At 30.0% G+C, this 20,778-nt stretch overlaps 2 protein-coding genes across 4 annotated transcripts in view; both read left to right on the forward strand.

Moving 5' to 3' along the window:
• Positions 1–3,094: 3,094 nt before the first annotated feature.
• Positions 3,095–5,059, forward strand: LOC116775763 (uncharacterized). 2 transcript variants are annotated; one of them, XM_032668746.2, is made up of 4 exons: positions 3,095–3,163; positions 3,230–4,116; positions 4,344–4,412; positions 4,718–5,059. In XM_032668746.2, the coding sequence occupies exons 2-4, from the start codon at positions 3,230–3,232 to the stop codon at positions 4,833–4,835; spliced, it is 1,074 nt and encodes a 357-aa protein (XP_032524637.2). In that variant the 5' UTR covers positions 3,095–3,163; the 3' UTR covers positions 4,836–5,059. The 2 variants fall into 2 exon arrangements, with proteins under 2 accessions (XP_032524637.2, XP_032524638.2); XM_032668747.2 differs by having other exon boundaries at positions 4,721–5,059.
• Positions 5,060–5,549: 490 nt separating this feature from the next.
• LOC116775611 (E3 ubiquitin-protein ligase CBL) overlaps positions 5,550–20,778 on the forward strand; it is a 37,009-nt gene continuing 21,780 nt past the window's right edge. For both annotated transcript variants that reach the window (XM_061525107.1, XM_061525109.1), the window contains exon 1: positions 5,550–6,300. In XM_061525107.1, coding sequence (XP_061381091.1) covers positions 5,759–6,300 — 542 coding nt within the window. In that variant the 5' untranslated portion in view covers positions 5,550–5,758. The remainder of the gene's footprint in view (positions 6,301–20,778) is intronic.

The following is a 20,778-nucleotide window of genomic DNA, read 5'->3' on the forward strand; positions in this document are numbered from 1 at the left end:
CTAGGTTGGGGACTATTAAGGACCAATGAGTGGCCAGTAGAACACCGTTCCATTGGGTCACCATTTATCCCATGTCAACGAGACACGGTCAGTAGCTAAAACTGACCTAGGCTGATACAGAACAATGACCACTGCATACAAAAACATCTAGAAAAACAGAGTAGGATAAAGGACAGAAATAGACGGTGGGATCTCTCACTCTACGAATAAAACGCAGATGAAAACTCTACTTTACTCAAATCTTGTGTAAAAGGTCCCTCTTCCTCAACAATGATGTTTGTCAAAGCATCTGCCACTTAACAGATGATGAGTATGTCCATGGGAGACAGTGACTACTGCCCATCCAGTAGGCCGTCTGCTCGTTTGCCACTTTTCTAATTCAAAAAAGAATAATTACATTACATACATTACTTTGTACAACCCAGTCCAAAAATTAACTGCAGTTGACTGACCACAGCTACGCCTTCCCAACATGATGACTCAAACTCAACTCAAAATTTCCTTCGAAGAGTAAAGAGCAGAAAGGAAGGGAAGTAATTTTGTAAAAATATTCATGTTTATTATCTTTTAACGCCTTATAAAATATTAATATCAATAACAACGTTATTAGCAATTGCTACGAAATAAAAAATAATACACTAAAGGCAAGTCTTGTATGTAGCCACTGCCAAGAAATTGTAATAGGATCTTACTTTTCATATATTCTGAAACCATCAAGGCCAATAAATATTACGAGCACACTAACGAATTCACAAGAAATAGGTTCGTCGTGGATTTGTACGCGGTAGAAGTGGGAGCGAGAGGTATAACGGCTAAATCTATAATCCAGAACTAATATCAATTCATTATTGGAACGTACTTCGAAGTCAGTCCTAGAAGGTTCTTTTCAAATTTGGTTAGGTAGAGAGTGGAGCTTGTACGGTGGAGGTAACGCGCGTTAGATAGGGGCCTCTTAAAACACAGTCACAAGTCCGATGGACCCGGCACCCGCACGGTGAATCCATTGAACGCAAAGAGTCTATACACATTGCAAAAATCAATATCAAAATTTCCAATAAGTATTTTTAACAGTAAAGAGTTGACCTAAATACCTGAATTAAAATCCATATAAAATTAAAGTATGGATAAAATGTATAATGGAAATTAAAATTCCAAAAATCAAGGGTTCAAATCCTCTTCGTGTAAATGATTTTTCGTCATTTCTTTAAATTTTTTTTATTAAGAACATTAACAACCTCGAGTATTTTTTTCGTAATAACGCCGATTTGTTGTTATGGTTACGCCATTTAACGTATAAAATTTCGATTCCCAGCAATTAAAAGGCATGACAGAGTATAAAACATTCAAACGCCAATAGGATCAACATTTCAGGGAAAGTTAAAAAAGGGATGGAAACATTTCAATGGCAAAATTGCTACACTTCCTTACGCGATAATACCATCAAGAAATTTCCATAATACTCAAATTAAGATGTCCAATATAACTTGATCTATACAGAACCTCCAATGCAATGAAGTGACCACATTAACACAGGTCCGTCCAGATTAGTCGTCGGATCTTGGCAACAAATTTATACTTGCAACAAAATTACATTCCATTCACATTTATTACAAGGATATAAGAGCGGATTTTTATTTATTTGATAAAATTGTTTATAAAGAAGGCAGTTTCATTTATTATATGCCATGACGTACGAAGGTTTGTGAAAAATGATGTCTCAACCAACCTAACCGAAAATTTCTTAAATGTAACGACAGCTATGCTTATATGAGCTCATAAATCAGGTTATTTGGCCGTCCGCGAACACTCGAACTTCTTAAATTGCTTTCTACAAGTTGAACTTACTGTCATGTTGAAAATATTTCAAGTAGACAAATATTATGATTAAAAAACACACACACATACACACACACACGCGCACACACACACATACGCATGTATATATGGATGTATTAAAGGATTCCATTTAGGAATTTAAATAAATACAAAATTTTACTCTATTTTCATTAGTGTTTTGAGGTTTTAACAAAGACTTAAGCTGCAAAAACTTATGAGAAGACCTTAATTAACTTTCAGTATAAGATAAAGACTCAGTCTAAGTCTTAGATATCACAGACTGGATGCGGTTCAAGAGCTGATAAGAAAAACATGTTTAGAACTAAAGTTAATGTTAGAATGAAAATTCTTACAAACATTCGTTCATTAGTTTTTAATATAGCGTAGTTAAATTCAAGAGACTCAAAAAATTATCGTTGCTTTAGAAACAAAAAAATCATTATTCGCAGTACCTAAATATATTTTTCATCTTCCAATCGATTTTATGTTTTGTCAAATTTATTCAACAAAAAAGTATTTGTATTCTTTACGTTTTTATTTATAATTTGACCATATGTTCTGAAATACCCTGAAAATAGATCCTTCATAAGCATTTATTACATCAAAGTCCTTTTATCTCTTCCTGTAACTTCCTTTTAGTACCGAGGGTAGATTTAGAAAGATTAAGAAACTTAAGGGCTTGTCCTCTGACAACACAACGTTGGGTTTCAGAGCAAACCTTATATATTTACTATGCATTCCAAACGTAAGGTTAAACGTAAGATTCCAAATAATACGGAATTCCGAAGGTCACAGAATCGGTTCCATCAGTCCCAGATGTATTCACGATGCTCAAATTCCACTTAACCACCTCACCGCGCAACAAATACAACGAAATAACCTGACGATCCATATTCAGTGACTTCAATCAACAAACTAAAACTTCTTAACAAGAACTATGTTATTATTAAAAAAAAAGGAAAAATAACCCAAAAAAAAAAATAATTCCATAGTTTTATTATTTCCGCGAATTCCAAAAGATGCGGATAATACTATCAATAATAAAACAGAATTCCATTTGAGACAACGTATCGTGATTATTTTCATTTGAAATGCTGTTTACAAATATTGTTTACTATCTGGAATTGACATTTCATCTCGACGGTGTCGTGCAAAATAATGCTCTATGTTTAACCAAATAAGGTTTGTATTGCAATAACTGTCGATTGCAATGAATCATCACTCATTTGTATATATAAGTGATAACTCAGTTAATTAACTTATAAGGGGCTGAGTTGTGTAGTTGTGATGTTGTACACGCTTTCATAAAAGTATAATTGAATCAAAGGTAGTATAGTGACGAAATTGTTTTGGAAATGTTGGTTAGAATACTCATGACAAATCAAATTTTCAGATGATAAGGATAATATTAATTACATTGGTCACAAGGGTCCTCGCGACACCAGTGATGACGAGACAGGATCTCTTGAAGGAGGCCCAAAGAGCACAGTTCTGTGAAAATCTTATAAATATTAACAATTTGTACTATTCGTTCGATGAAACTAAAAAAGTAACAGGTATCCCCGCTGACATGAGCGTGCATTGGAAGACTGGTAACGTTTTTTACACGCTGATAAATGATAATATGAAAATGAGCCTCCAAGTTCTGCATCCCAGTGGTGACGCTGAGACTATCAAAGTGGCTGGTCTAGGTCAATCTACTACTGTAGATAACCTCAACGATGTCGTATATTTGGCAACCGATAACGGAGTCTACAAATACAAAGAGGACGGCTCTATAGAACTTTATGCAGCGTTGGGCGAAGACGTAATGTATGTAACCGTCTCCAATGACGGCTCAGTCATGTACATAGCAACATGGCCACAGAATAGGGTACACAAAATAACGAACGAGGGACAGAAACAGGAAATGTTCCCAGCCATACCAAACGGACACGGGATTACTGTGGACACCAGAAATAATATATTCTTCGTGGCGACACAGACTTCGCACGTACTAAAGAATGGTCACAACATACCAATCAAAATAAAAGGCTTACCGAGCGAGAGAATCACCGGTGTATTTGTCAGTAGATCAGACGAGATTTACGCTATGGACGAGAACAGCAACTTATACAGTATAGACGCGGAGAATGCTAACGCAAGACATTTGGGCACTTTCAATATAAGCGGCGTAAACACATTCGCTATGGACTCGGCTGATAATGTTCTTATCGGAGTCAGAGGTGGTATACAAAAGTTCAATGCATATGAACAAGACCCGTGCCGGAATTATGACAAGTAATTATAGTGGTTCCTAAATAAAATCTCTATTACGTATTTTAATTTCATTAACAATTTTATTATTATTTACCTCTTTGAACTTTATACATGTACTTAAAATACTCTAAATCTTCGCTATTCGGTTATTATTATTCATATATTAGATAAATCTGATAAAATATTTTATTATATTATAATATTCTGATAAAATATTATTTTTTAAAATTATAAATAATTAAATCAAGGTTCTCCGGAAGTTTCAAGCCAAAACACGCCTCTCATTTGATGCCTCTTGCAACCACAACACGGAAAAGGTTAGTTTACAACAATAAATTAATATGATTTCGTAAAAAACTAATTTAAAATATAAGTTAGCATTATTTTTGTAATCTGAACATTAACCATATATCTCGTTTTTATTTATATCTATTAATGTAATTATAGCTATAATTAATTTCAGTTTAGACCTATTTTAGTTTATTTAAAGGACATTTGTAAAAAATTTAGAGGCCTATAAACATACAATTTCAAACAAGTGTTTGTTTTCGACACGCTATTTGCAGTGTGTGTAGTATAAACAATAATTAAGAGAAATATGTATTCAAATAAACAATTTTAGTAGGAGGCACAACAAAGTTGGCAAACGTCACAGCAGGCGTCGCAAGCACCGACGTTTAACGACAACAACCACTGTTGCATCAGAGCTATTTCTAGGAATTGATGATGAAGAGGAATAATTTTATTATATTCTCTGCATTATTAATGTATATTCGAAAAATATCTTATTATGATTTGCGCCATCTAATGGTATTATTGTTAACTAATAAAAAAAATTATAAGGGATCTCTTTGCATAATTACAAATAAATCTACAAGATGGCGTGTGTAACGTCTAGTTCCGATCAAACATCATCTTGTCATATTTCTTTTTGATACAAAGAATAAATATTAAATACTGAGAACTTTCCAAATATTATTTTATATTATAGCTTTAATGTTACTATACAATTGTTATTATTAAACTAACTATACGGTTTTATTTTAAAACAGTATGGATTTTTTCAATAAAGAGTTTTAAAACTGTAATAAGGCATTTTCTATAGGCTATAAACTACTACTAAGCACGATTATATGTTTCAAATAAAGTTATTTTGTACCAATCCTTTCAAAATATTAATGACATAAAATACATGATCTGAAAAAAATATTATTTCCCAAATTATTGTGAAAATTAAAAAAAATACAGCAAATATTTAATGAGACTTATGTTCAGATCTTCAGAAATATATAATTAAATTGGATTATTTAGGAAATATTTTGAAACACTGTGTTTTTTACATACCATATTTCTCTCTGGAACACTTTTTCATTATTGGCAATACTATCTTTTGCGTTTAATCCCAAGCTGAAAGACCATGTTGTCATTTTGTAATTTTGTCAAACAAACTATAAGGTTGTCACTTGTCATACGCGTCGGGGATGTGTCAGTGAGCGATCGTTTTGCTACGTGATGTAAAACATTTGTTTCGTAAATGTGGTGTGTTTGTGTAATAATGAGAAAACATATGTTAGACTATATAATTATAAAGTGATAAACGTGTTTTAAGTTCAGTGTTTTGTTAAAAAGTTACTTTATTTTGTATGTCATCGAGCTCTTCAATATGGCGGCTCCCCGTCACAAATCACAACAGAAAAATATATCTTCGATATTTTCTAAGTTACATGGTGCTTTCTCTGATGCTATGTGTCAAACAAAGCTGACGACAGACAAACGGACTCTAGACAAAACTTGGAAGTTGATGGACAAAGTGGTAAAACTATGCCAGCATCACAAAATGAATTTAAAAAATAGTCCGCCGTTTATTCTCGATATTTTACCTGACACATATCAGAGGTTGCGTATTATTTACTCCAATTACGAAAACAACATGCAGGAGTTGAATAGCAACGAACATTTTAATATATTTATAATAAATTTAATAAGAAAATGTAAGCAAGCTATAAAATTGTTCAAGGAGGGCAAGGAAAAGATGTTCGACGAAAACTCACATTTCAGACGTAATTTGACAAAGTTGAGCCTTGTTTTTAGTCACATGTTGAGCGAGTTGAAAGCTATGTTCCCGAACGGTACCTTCGCTGGCGACCAGTTCCGTATAACGAAAAGCGATGCCGCCGAATTCTGGAGAGCGAATTTCGGTAACAGGTAAGATTGCTAACACGAAAACAACCGTTCAAATAAACGAAACATGTTTTTTTTTTATGTTAAACAACCAAAAACTCTTAATAAACACAGGCTTGGAGAAATTTTTCAATAATATTTCACTACAAATATCTAAATCAAAAAAAAAAAATTCACTTGTTACCTTCACAAATTTTTATACAAATTTAAATATCTATGTTTTAGTTATATATACAGGATTCTAAAAAATTGCTCATAATTCATAAATTACTTAATTCCTCAATTAAATTCATACTACATTTTGTTTTTGCACCAAATAATTTGAATTATGCATATGATGTGACCAATATTTGTTAATAGTAGCAATTTTAATAATCTATGTTGATTAATAATAAATCAAACATATATATATATATATATAATTTTTAAATTAATTCTTAATAACAGGAAGTGATGTCAATGACCTTATAAATTATCAAATAGTTTTATTTTCTTCTTTAAATATCCTAATTAGTAACAGAGAAATCAATAATAAAAAAGGTTTTATGTAAACCATTGAATGCTCCTACACGATACAATCAGTGTAATAAAAAAAAAACATTACTCTTTTGTTACCTCTTTTACTCGTATACATTTTTAAACCAAATAATTAGAGAGTTGAAAAAGAATAAGTAGTAATAACTAAATTAATATTATAGATATTTCAAGTAAGCATAATCACACTAAATACGGAGTATGTAGTTTTAATAAAAAATGAAGCACATATCATATATCCGAAAAGAATATTAGTTTCATTTAAATGAATAAAACTCGCGAAAGTCTTAGTTCTTATAAATATAAATAATTAACAGTTTTTCATTCATAAATCTTCACAGATTATAAAAATATTAAAATGATATACAGCATGTTTTATAGGTACCTAGTTTGAAAACTCAATGTAGGTTTTATATATATACATATGTTATGAAAACTATATTTTTTTAACGTATCTATTGTAATTGTGTTTATTATATAAAAATTCCCACCGATCACTGATAACTATTCCCATGCTATAATACTGAATGATAATTCATAAGTCACACTATTGTTTAACTGTTTCCTAACCGACCGTAAAAGGAAGTAGTTTCAATTGTCTAAACTTATGACTGTTTCAGATGTTGGGACGTAATACTTTTCTTATAAATATGGTGCGAGATAAATTATTAGGATGCCATTTTTATTGCAAATTTCATTAAAAATAATTTCTGTTACATGTTAACATCTTTATTTACTTTGTAATACCGTTTTAGTATGCAATTAGCTATATTAGTATATATATATATATATATATGTGTTTATAAAATTTAATCCTATACAAGATTAATCACTGAAACTAATATAGTCTATTTTATCATTAAAATTATATGTAAAAGGAAATTTGATTGATAAATTTATCGTCAGATAGATGTTATCTGAACTTTTCATTCAGGAACTTGTTATCATATCATTGTGTTTTCCGTTTGTTAATAACATTCTCTGCTGATAACATATTTTATCGATCTGATATCATTTATTGGTACGTTTGTACTAATATTTTATCTTTACAGTGACATGTGTGAATCATATTCCTTAGATGTGAGGTGATTATTTTTTTTTTTTCACACTCTTTATATAAATTTATTTGCAATAAACATATGCTATATAATTATTTTGTGAAATGACAAGATTTTTTTTTTAATTTCCTATCGTTATATGTTTTTCTTCCGAACTTTTGTACTATAATAGTACTTAATAAAAACTGTTTATTTATTTTTCTCACTAGCTCAATATTTTTAAACATAAATATACATAGGTGAGTTTTATTTGCATAACGTTAAAAAAGAAAAAAAATTCTAAATATTACATGAAATTTAGTTAGAAATATCTCATTTACCTTTAACAATTAATATTTAAGAGATAGTTTACTATATTATCTTTTATAATTTATATTTTAAATACGAATAAGGAAATCGAAAGAATATAATCAATATATCAACAATTTAAGATGATGGGCATGAGTTATTAAGAAGCGTCCCATAGATCCAGAACATGGGCAAAATTTGTTCACGAATCAAATATTCAAACCGTTTCCTGGTCAAGAACTATGAAACACAAAAAATTTAACCCAATTTTATTAATGAAAATGCACATGTAAGCGGATATTTTTATTATTTGGTCCTAAATATACTCGACGTTGTTTTAGATCTACCCTCGATTCGTTTTAACATGCTTTGTTGACTCCTCGTCCCTGTGTTATATAATAATGGTCTTGTCTGTATGCTCTTTTATTCATATACAATCAAGTGACCGTTTTTTGTTTCAAAATATCAATTGAATGTTTTTTTTTATGTATACCTCAAGTGAATTTTGTTCAATAGACAATTATTTCAATTCAAACATAACCGTATATAAAAATTCTAGGTTCGTTTGTATGTTTAAATTTAGGTTGATTTAAAGAAATCTTTATTTTTTCGGTTAATTAAATTTCGCTTCATTTGTACACAATAACATATAATCTACCGACATTCAGTTTAAAAGTTTACTTATTAGTGATAGATTAAAATGAATTCTACGTAAAATTTTTAAGTTCTAAACAGCGCTATTTAATTCATATACAAATAAAAATATTCGTAACTAAAACAGGCCAAGTAATTAGGGAATCGGGTGTAAATAATAGGGCGTTGTTGTTACAAAAAATTACATGACTTGTTTGTGAAAGGTTAAAAGGTCGTTGGATAAGAATTTAATTATTTATCTTTTATAGATCGTTGTTAGTGTGTTTAAGGCTGTTACATGTTTACATTACTGTTACATGTAGTATAAGAAATTCCAGGTCATAGGTATGGGGCTTTAAGACATAGTTAGCAGCACAACAGCGGAATGCGCGTCCAAATTATACGGGGATTCCCAACCAAAATAGAAACAATTTTTTTTTTCAATTTTTTTCTTAGAAATATTGCATTGATAACTCTTCAAAGCAAAACAGTACTCGTGCATCACATTAGCACTGATATAATTAGTCTTCCAGAAGCCACTATGAAATTGAAATCATCAAAGGCTTCTATAGAATCGTGTCAGCGTCTAACGAAACCAAGGAACATTACAAAGACCATTCAGTATAGATGTTTATATGGAAAAAAAACCTCGTATTTATTGTCCGTATCATTATATCATTGTAAAGAGTTTAATTTTAATAAATTTAATGTTTTTGTATCCTAAAAATACTAACAATAAGATACGTTAAAAAAGTCGCAGGTTATATAACATCTGTATCCCTTTAAACCTTGAATAATTTTAGGTAAATTTTCGTAATAGTCTGATACTTATTCTTATAAAATCGCAATATAAAATTTATCTATACATTAATTGGTAACGTGGAAATATTTCGTCTTAATAATTCCGTAACTAAAATAGATGATAGATACGAGGGTATCATTATTTTAAAAAATTTAATATCCTCTAAAAGATAGATTAGATATAGATGTGTTTAGATTGTAGATACTACAGATGTGCTGCTAGATGTGACATTAAACATCCAACTAGTGATGTCATGTGGCTTCAATCACCCGGATGTTCAGCGGATGTAGTTCCTGATGTTGATGACGGGCAGACAATTTTTTTTCTTTCTTCCTAACGACAGATATAATGTTATTATTACGGGGAGTTGGCTTATTTTTAAATACAGCCTATAATAGAATTCTGACGTGTAAAATATAAGACCTCCCTGGAAGATTGGGCGGGGTTTTGTCGTTTGATTTGTGAACAGTTATGTCGTGATTTACTTCAAAGCATTGTAGTGTTATTAATTTTGTTTTTTTTTGTATAAATTTTTATAAAAATTTGATGAGAATCTAATGTAAATATATAAAGTAAATAATAAATTTACGTAATATCGGTCGCGATATTGGGACTAAGTAGTGAGTGTTTTCGTTATGATCAGTCACAGTTTTAAATTTACCAAAATTTTATATTTCAAAGTAATCAAATCTTATATTTTTGAAGAGCATATCTTGTTCCTGATATAACACGATTAATCTGTTAACTTTAATTCTGTATTTTTTTTGCAAGTAAAATTATTATTATTACTCTCCATTTATATCTAAAAATGTGAAATAGCTATCTATTTGTATTTTCAAAACATTTGATACACATAAAATTATAATCAACACTGAAAAATTAAAAATCTCAAACAATTAATTTAATCTTATATTTAACGTGAGAGATTCCATAAAAACTTTCCGAAACAAATAAAAAAAAATTTCACATCAATTAAATGTTACAAAAAAATATTGTAAACATTGAAATTATATTCAACAATAGTAAAAGTTACGCAAAACCTTGATAAAAGCGGATCTGCTTCGTGATCGGTTAAATGTCATATTACGTATTTGACATTTGAAATAAATTTAAGCAAATCTAAACTATAAATGGCATATAATTGAAGCTATTATCCATAAAATCGTATGGAATTCCATGCTCTATACCCTGTTTACAATAACTATAAGTGTATAACGTAATAAATAACTAGTCAAAGTGAAGTTATATGTGTATATAAGTTAGGAATGAGGCTACACAGCTTTGTATGAACGTAAGACAAGTTCTGTCAATAAAAGGACACAGCATGTACTTCACGTAATCCGAAGAGATCAATAAACTCTCAAGGTGAATTGCATTGGATGCCCGTCGGTTACGTTCAATGGATTTACACGGTTTTATGTCTGATAAATTTAAGATAAATGATGTACTGATCATATTAAGATAAAGATATGTTGTATTACATATAATATTATAGTGTGACTTGCGTTTGATGTGATATGCCTAAGTTATCTAAGTTTTTTCTTACTAAACTTCCTTCGTAAATTCCCAGACGATTGTCCAATTAAAGTTTTCGTTATGCATTTTTAAGAAATTATGCATAAAATGTTTTGAACAAAACTATGTGTTCGTGTTTTGGGATAATAACAAAGGTCTGAGATTCCCACAGAAATAAGCCCATTGTCGGTGTGTTACACGCTGAATTTTTGTCAAATTTTGCATTTCGACTCGACTATGTCAAGGTATTCCAAAAAGAAATATTACAGCTTTCTTTGTGTGCAATGATTTTAATTTTACGATATGCAAGAGGCCTCTGTAAAGGTAAAGACAACAAAATGACGTCACTCGATTTCGTTAAATTAATTTATAGGTGTTAAGAATCAACCGTAGCAGACATAAGTTATAATTACGGTGTTCATTATAAAAATATGTTCATTATATATAGATATCAGAAATAACATATCTCCATACATGAAATACACATCGCTATATATGTACGTCTAATAATAATGTCTAAAACATTAAAGATATGACGTAGTAATACTATAAATGGCACCAATAAAATTGCCCACTGTACATTATGAGCATTATACAGTTATGTAACTAATTGATACATCGATTTGACCTCACGAACCCAAAATATTGAGTGCCTTCGTACCACGACTTGATATGAAGGGTCAGCGCTGTTGAAAATTGCATATAGCATTTCGCATACAAACTTCTCAATGGAAACACCATTAAGTGTGTTGGTTGTGTGAGAAACAGCTCTATGTCATCCCCATTGAGTGCTATTTCCTTTGGCAGTGACATCCATACGCTGCTATTGGTAGTCACATATTCTTGAATGGATTTATTTTTGTTCCCTGTGTGGCTACTTTTAAATGTTTGACTCTGGATGTATGCCAAGGGCTTTTTGGTTATTCAATGTCTATACGATTATATATTTATATTTATATTATTCTCACTTTCCATCACAATCCGTTTAACTTTATCTCGTTTTACGATGAAATACTCTGGTAATTTTTTTTTTATTAATATACATACCTCCGTTAATTTTCTTCTAGTAACTAAAGCTGAATGACTACAAATTGTCTAGTTTATGGAGTATTTTTTAAAATTGATATGATATACTCAATACTGTACCTTTCCAGACGTTTATCATCCCTTGTATTATCCAATAAATATTATTGCATATCGTGGGCATTATGAATAATATTATCTTTTCAATCGTCACAGCAAATATTAGCTTTCATAGCAAATATTCAATAGATAACGCCGTTATATAAATATGTATGTAAATATTACGAAAATTAAATATTATTACCGTGGTAATATTCGGTGGTGGACAGTGGTACCGCTTGGAATATTTTCAACCTTGGATCACGTACGCCAATTTATGAATGAGTATGGCTTCATAGACGTGCTGCATGGGCGTGTCCAAGCTATTTATAAACGAAAGTTAACCTCACATATAGGACAGTGTTAGTGTAATTTGTGACCTGCTTAAAATATATCGCGACCTTCGTACGTCGCATGTATGTTTGTTTTTTACTTAGCTAATATGTTCGGTTCGGTATCATCTATGTTTCATTAAAACGTAACAACTAATAAGATACTTATTAAATAATAATCGTATATAAGGACTTGTATTTTTTATCATATAGGTACTTTACACTTGTAAAAAATTTGGAAGGCTTACTATATTAAGAAAAATATACAGTGGAATTGTAATCGATAATGACATCGATAGGAACTGATGAAAAAAACTTTTTATTTATATATGTATGTACATTAAATTGCTATATATTTAAGATTTTAAATATATTAAAATGTTTCGTTTGTTTTGTCTTTTAAATTAATATAAGTGACGACTGATTTCATTGAATAAAATGTTAAATCATAAATTAAGGACGGACGGGAGAATATGGTACGGAGTTAGTATAGTGTAACCAGAGCGTGATTTATGGGGCTTCATCAAAAGGATTTTATTATTTAGGTTGATACCGTTACTCACTTATTCCCTTGAATAAGTGGGTAACGGTAAAACGTTGCCATCGTTAAAACACACGCATATAAATAGGTACATATATTGAAAATTTTCATATAAAATTTGTATACAGATTTTTTTTTGTTTCGATTAAGTCAATACCTCAGTAAGCTCGTATTCTGTGGAATGGAAGAGAATCGTAATAAATTATTCCACAGAGATTTGTTCACAGTTTTGTCTTAACGTGGGAGTTTGAGATACATCATTCACGAATGAATGAATATAAACCAATCACCATGAATGACCGGTTTCCTTGATATATTGTTTTCATTCGTCTAAAATGTTCACCAGCACGACGTTAATGACTTTGTACGTATTTGTTTTTGAGGTCGACGTCAGTGTAGGAAGCTATTACGTCTGAAATGTAACGCGTATTGCATGCAAGTATCCATTGAGTCTAAAACAAATACTTTATGCTGCTACATATACGAAGACACTTTAATATATAATGTTTTATTAACACAATAGAGACTTAACGTAAACTTATTTAACGTATAAAACAAGACTAATGTTGCACGAACGCTTTTTACAAAGAACCTTGAAGTTTTAATCGTACAAATATATATATATATATATATATAATATCACAGGATATGATGAATAAAATTTTATAATGCATTGTAAATATTAAGTATATATTTTTGTATATAAATTATGATAAATGAAAACAATTCAATACGTCAATCTGTCTGTATGGCTCTGAGGTTATCTGAGTCACACGCTAAACTGAATGAATCTATCAATGGCCTCAGGCTTAGCTCGACCTTGTTGCTCTGCCAATCGCTAAAGTTCAAGAGGTCATTGAACTCTATATAAGTTATGTAAATAAGGATGTATTATGTACTTACCTGGATCGGAACAGATGTTAGGATATTGTTAATGTTATTGGCATAAAACTACCTATACTTATAAATAACTACGTGTTCTTTTCCGTGACTTCATTCGTGTTCTTTATTTATTTATTTTTTGTATTTTTTGTCTGTGACGTGTTAAGTACTTAATGAATTTCTCAATTCAATAACAAAGAACAAGGAAAGAGATAGGTATAATGATTTTTTCTTGTCTTTTATGAGATGCAATGTATTGTAAAAAAATAAATATCAAGAGCTTGTGTTTGTTTGTTGTATGTTTGTTAATCCCCACGCAAGAAAATAAACCAAGAAATCGAAATAAGTAAAAGAATAAATATAGCTTCGGTATTAGATTAAACATACAGGTTATAATGTATTTCGCTTCTGCTTAGTGTCATAGAATAATCATAACAGTTTATAGTCTCGTGACACAGTCTATAGATATTAGTTAGCTGATCAAATTTTGTATTACACTTTCATTTCCCTGAATTAAATTCTGAAAATGAAGGATGTAATGAGCGAAAGCAAGTATAGTATATAACAAAAAAATATATGGGCACCATTAAACCAGTCTGTATAAATCTACCATAATTGAATGGTAACCAGGATATGTCTCATGTGTGGCTCTCATTCCTGCCGTTTATGGTGGTAGAAGCCTTACTTGATGTAATTATTTAATGTTATTAGAGATTTTTTTTTGTGTAGCCATTATGGTATGTTGTTTATAAAATTTTTCTATCTTTATAGAGTTCTGTCGAATTGGTAATAAAGATTATTCTACTGTCGCACGTAATTTTAAAATAAAATGCGATTTTACTCTTATTTGCTTAAATTGGTCATATTGCTTTGTTGGTAATATATTAATATTGTATATATTTTAAGCGGTTTTTTTTTTGTTTAAATTTTTGTTTAAAAAAGCAACAACGATATCCACAATTTTAGAACTAGCTCCAGTTTTGATGACAGTTAGTACTGTCTGATTTAACTTGATTCGTAGACAGATCTGTGGTCTAAATATTTATTTGGCCGGCACGCAAATGTAATTTTGCATTACCTTAATGTTGAGGCTTAACGACGCCGCGCCTCGATCGTTACTTTAGTAATTGGTTCAGGGAATGTATATGCAAAGAAAAATATCTCTCCCCTGTCATTAAATTTTGTCACAACTTTTTTTTTCTAATCTTACTCCCTGTATGACTAAGACATACGATCAATTTGATTTTTAAAGAAATGTTTTCTTATAAACATTTCTGAATTGCGCTGGAGAATATAAATTCCTCAAATATTATCCTAACAAAATTTTAGACGATTATTTTTTCGTCTAACAGACATATATTCTTACATTTTGGATATATTTGGTCCTAGGTAATGGATTTTTTTCGCATTGATCTGACATATTTAAATCTATGCATCAAAGCTGTGAGATTCACCTTCATTCACATAGACGTTCAGATCTCGTGATCACGAACGGAAACAGTAAGATCTCTGGTCCAGATGACGCCGGTCATTACCGGTGGATTTTTTTCTTTTGTGTCGGCGAACGGGACGAGCTCCCTTCAAACCGTATGTCAGTGTTGCGAGTTAATAAATAATCAAATAAAATTGCTATATCCCATCGCATCCTTTGCACGTTCCGTATTTAATGTCTAATAGTTTTTGAACTGCCTCATCGGTAGTTGATCCTAATTAGTTTGTATGTTAAGTTATCTATGAACTCAATAAGGATGTGTAGTTTTAAGTTAGTAAGGAGACAATAATATCTTTATTTTAAACGTTTGAACATAAACATTACATTTCAATACTATATACTATAACAAATACTTTTTAAAAAATATATACTTTCCTATATAAGTAACCTGTTAGTGTCTTTATATGCGATAATATTTTTTTTTTAATGCTGAATTTCTACAAAGTTTATATATATATATATATTGTTCCAGTTCCACTCTTTTTCTTACTCACATCTCACTCTTCCTGCATATGGTATTCTGAGGAGAAATTATTTTCACCATATATTAGCAACACGCAGATAAATTTACTTCGTTTATATTATCATACTCTATATAAATTAAAACAGTTTTTTTATTTAAAGATCCTTTTTAATTCTCGAGCTATCTCGATATGGAAAATTTTATCATTATATATTTATCATCTTTCTTTTCATGTTATCGAATTAAAAATCGCTACTCATAAACCTTTGATGTTATTTCTTTGTAATTGCAGAACTCTTTAATGAATAATTCATTAGTAAGCAATCATGTTTTATAATGGGACTCAGTTTGCCTTTTCAATCCATACATTTTATATCTTTTACGGGAGAATAGCTAACTTTTTATGAACATTTGTCGAGTTGGTATCATTAAAACTATGTTTACCTATTGTGGTGCAAAATATTTACATCGATCGTTTTATTCCGATAGATTTAAACAAAAAAATTGTAAGCGATAAACTGTTATAGTATTTCTATCGAAAGTTTTAAAAATACATTGAGTTAAAGATTTTTGTGATGTTTTTTCTTTTAATGTCTTTTATTAATTATATTATAATTGATTGTTTGATTAAATTTCTGTTCCTCTTTGATGTAAAAAAACTACTTTCAATGAGACATGACGAGAGTACGTTTCAAAAAACGGGACAGATTTTTTTGATTTTATGTATTTGTCTTAGTCAATGGTCATTATTTTGCCACGTTTGTTTTTTTTTGAGGACGTTATTTAATTCTCTTTATAATTTTTGGGATCGGATAGGGGAAGATCTGAAGAGTGTAATATAGTCATTTTATGGGCAAAATGAGGAAAATTTAAAAAAATATATAACTGTGCTGTCTCTTGATACTATGCATGAGTAAATTGCATCACATTGATATAAAATTACTGCACAGATACCCTGATTAAAGGAATGACAAAATTTAATATATGAGCGATTATGGAATTCGTATTAAAATATTCTCATATAGCACCATCTACATGTAAATTATGTAGGTAGAATAGTTTTTTTTTTCTTATAAAGATACATTTTTGTAACAAACCATTTCTATTTAGATTTTGAAATAAAACACCACATAGAAAATACTATTAACAAAAAATTCAATTAAATATATTTTTTTTTTTGTTAAAGGAATTTATACTTTAGGATTTTTTGGCGTAAAATGTTATGTTAATTTCAAGTGTATGTTGAATGTCGTTGTAAAAAAGTGTTGCTTTTGAGACCAAAAATCATTATGTGAACCTTTAAAAGGTATGTTCAAATTTTAATCCTCCAAATAGTTTTTCTTTTACGAAACTACCCGCAGTCCTGTGGACTCGCTTTGAATGTTAGGTTAGGTTTAGTTAGGTTACACTAAAGTAACCAAAATTCATAAATACCTTTATCGATATATATATTATACATATATTCTTATTAAATATACTGCTATTAAAAATAAAAAAATACTTGAATTATTTTCAGACTCAGAATAAAAATAGTATATAACAAGACCTCTAATACAAATTTTACTAAAATTTACAAACTTCCTTCCAGGAAAGATCTCGAGTGGTAAAACTTTAATGCTGATTTTCAAACTTTCTAAATAATTTTGTTTGCCTTCAAACTACTCGTCAAACAAAATAATTCTAAGTGAAAAGTAAAACTGTATTACGATACTCGTAAAACCTTATATAATTTTATGTTATTAATTTTATGAAGCTAATGAGATTTAGAGCAAATCACACAATTGCTAGTAATATATATGCATGTATATGTTTTTTTAAGTAATAACCTCATTACTTCTAAAACGATTTAACGCTACAAAAAATCATTAAATCATTTTATATCTACCAAAAGCCGTAGTCGTAACAGTTAATTCTAAGTGTAAGAAAAACCGCAATTAATATGTTAACTATACGTCTAAAAAAATTTGCAACCTCATATAATTGTTGGTCATACAAACTTCTAGTGTTCCTCAGGGTAATTTTAACCACTTTTTTATTATTATTGTACCTACTATATAAATACTTCTTTAAGGCATACATATATTAGTTTAACCGGAGTATTTAAATATCTAGAGCAGTATAAAATTTATTTTGCATAGCTGTTATAATTACGTTGTTTCTCAAATCACACCTACGTTGAACGAAACAGATCTGAAAAGATTGTTTCCTAGGAGGGTATAATATCTTCATACGAGTTGATTGAAAATATTTTTATCAGAAAAACAACTGAAATGTGTTTAAAAATAAATATAACATTTTTGCGAATTGAATGTTCGAATTCTTATGGTTTTGAGATAATAGCAACGTTCATGTTATACACTAATTTGATTTCAAATAGAAAATAAAATAAAAACGCGACAAAGATTGGCATGTACAACCTTCGTAATGTATAATATCTTTTGCTTCTCCAATTATAACAGTGCTTTTACTGGATTCGATTCGGTAAATAAAGCTATCCATATGAATTTTTATTGTAGAAAATATCCAAGCCAATTTTTTTTTTATGGGGTAGGTGCCAAACGAGCGGATGACTTACTTGATGGGCAGTAGTCAACGTCGCCCTTGGACTAGCGCAACATCTCTGTTGCGGATGCGTTGCCAACCTTGATTGTTGAGGGAAAGGGAGGGGTGAGAACAGGGAAAGGGCAGCCGGCTCTCTCACTTATCGGACGAAACGCAGCCATTAAAGGCAATTTCACGCCGATCTACTGTAAGAGGGTACTATCCCTGTCGAGCCAGCCTATGCTGTAGTAACTTGACCGCAGCTAGGCTCTACCACCTTCTTATTTTAACATGGAATTTAATCAGGGATATAACATTATGGATCGAATAAAAACGAACTATATGGATATTATATTTCAAAGATTTCTTTTTAATCGCTATTTTGATTATTCAATTAAATAGATACATCATTTGTTAACCGAAGCCCAAGAATTTAGAGACGTTGATGGAGCTGAACGGACACTTTCGGACTAACATACACACAAATGTGCCAAAAATTATTTTAATATATAATTGCATATTTATTAAATAATTTCATTACTTAATATTAAAATATTTTTATAAGATAACGAAGCACCAAACAACTAACAATATGTAAATGTGAATTTTTGAAATTTTATAGAAACGTATAATTGTTTATCTTAATAAATAATCATTTGTGATTTAAATTTTTTTTTTATCATTTTATTATTTTTATCACTATTTTTCTCTTATATGATGCTTGGCTATGTGACGAGATTTTTATTTTATATTTTCTATAGTATACTATTACGTCGAATACTTAAAATTTATTGAGATTTTAGGCCAAAACTGAGTAAAGTGATCATTGCATTATAATTGATATTAAAATTAAATCAGTGAGGTACAAAGTCATTCTTTTGAGAATTTCATCCTTTGGGAATTCCATTTGTGTGGAGTGGATTTGAAAGGTCAAGTACAAAGAATATCACTGATTTCTAACTGTAGCGATGGCGAAGATTTGATTTGCTCTCTCTCGGATTCTCTCAATACATCAGGCCAATTGTTTTATGAATTTATTCTTCTCCAAAATTACAAAGTACGTAGGATTTTTTGAACGAATTAACCTAAATAATATAATTTATTATACACGTAATCGCTTGTTAAAATTACGTATAGCCCCAGGCTAAATTTTGTTTCCACCAAATATTTCTTTGGCGTAATTGCGGCACATGTTTGTGGCTCTGTTGGTACGAAAATAAGAAATTTTCCCAGAAGGTTTCGAGTCGTCCGTTTAAATCATGAAGCTTTCGTGAAACCATTTTGCTATTATTTGGAAAATTTATGAGGAAACCAATTTTATATATATATGTATATATATATATTTTTTTCCATTAGATAATTACTATCCCACTGGCTGTTCATAAATAACTTGTACAAAGAAACTACACGCTCTCATTTTAATTACCGTCAATCGTCGCGAAACGCATTAGGGCCATTGTCTAGAATTGAAAATGTAGGGGATGAAATTGATTTCGTGTTTTGCGGGTTTTTTTTAATTGAATACAATATGTTCGAGGAAAAAATATTATATATATATAATAAGGGTTTATAATTTTCACTTAAAAATTTTATTTTTTTTGAACACGAAATATACCGCGAGCATTTTAATTTATTTTTCATAAAATACATATTTGATTAATATTGAAAATATATATGTGTTTTCAATGATTTAAACCGAAATTTGATTGTTAATGGTTTTATGGAATTTCGTTTAACAAATATGTATCTATATTAAATACAATATAATGTAAGGCATTAATACAACATTCCAGTGTCAAAGCAGTGGAAAGCGGTCGACCCCTATAGTTAAAATTGTAATAATCTTTCTGTTCTTTAAAATATAACGATTATTATAAACGGTTTAAAAAATATCTTTATTCGATCGCCTTGTAAAAGAGAAAGGTCCGAACTTTTGGTGGAATAAATAAGAAATACTATCAAACATTTCACTACGTAATAACAAGAAATAAAAGATAAACTTAATCAAAATCTTAATTTAATATATTTAACCTTAGTCCTTAATGTATTACCCTCAACTCAACACGGATAGTTCAAATTTTAATTAACTCAAAACAATCGATGTCCAGTTCGGTTATAAAACGTTGTACTAAGGTACCAACCAGGTTTCGTTAAAGCAGATACGAAATTTGGAATGTAAAAAGTAAATTTCGTTTCAAATTTGGTTAAGTAGTGAGATTTTTTTGGACAGTGGAGGTGGGAGTTTAACTCAAGTTAGGTAGGCCTCTTAAACTAACACCTGAGTCGCAATTCCCAGGCA

Source organism: Danaus plexippus, chromosome 27, assembly GCF_018135715.1.
Source record: "Danaus plexippus chromosome 27, MEX_DaPlex, whole genome shotgun sequence".
In the NCBI taxonomy this organism is placed as follows: domain Eukaryota; kingdom Metazoa; phylum Arthropoda; class Insecta; order Lepidoptera; family Nymphalidae; genus Danaus; species Danaus plexippus.

Excerpts from the sequence above, each read along its gene's own strand:
- LOC116775763 (XM_032668746.2), top strand. The coding sequence starts at position 3,230 with ATGATAAGGATAATATTAATTACATTGGTCACAAGGGTCCTCGCGACA. Across the intron at positions 4,117-4,343 it reads CCGTGCCGGAATTATGACAA|GTTCTCCGGAAGTTTCAAGC; the intron begins GTAATTATAGTG and ends AATTAAATCAAG. Across the intron at positions 4,413-4,717 it reads GCAACCACAACACGGAAAAG|TAGGAGGCACAACAAAGTTG; the intron begins GTTAGTTTACAA and ends AAACAATTTTAG.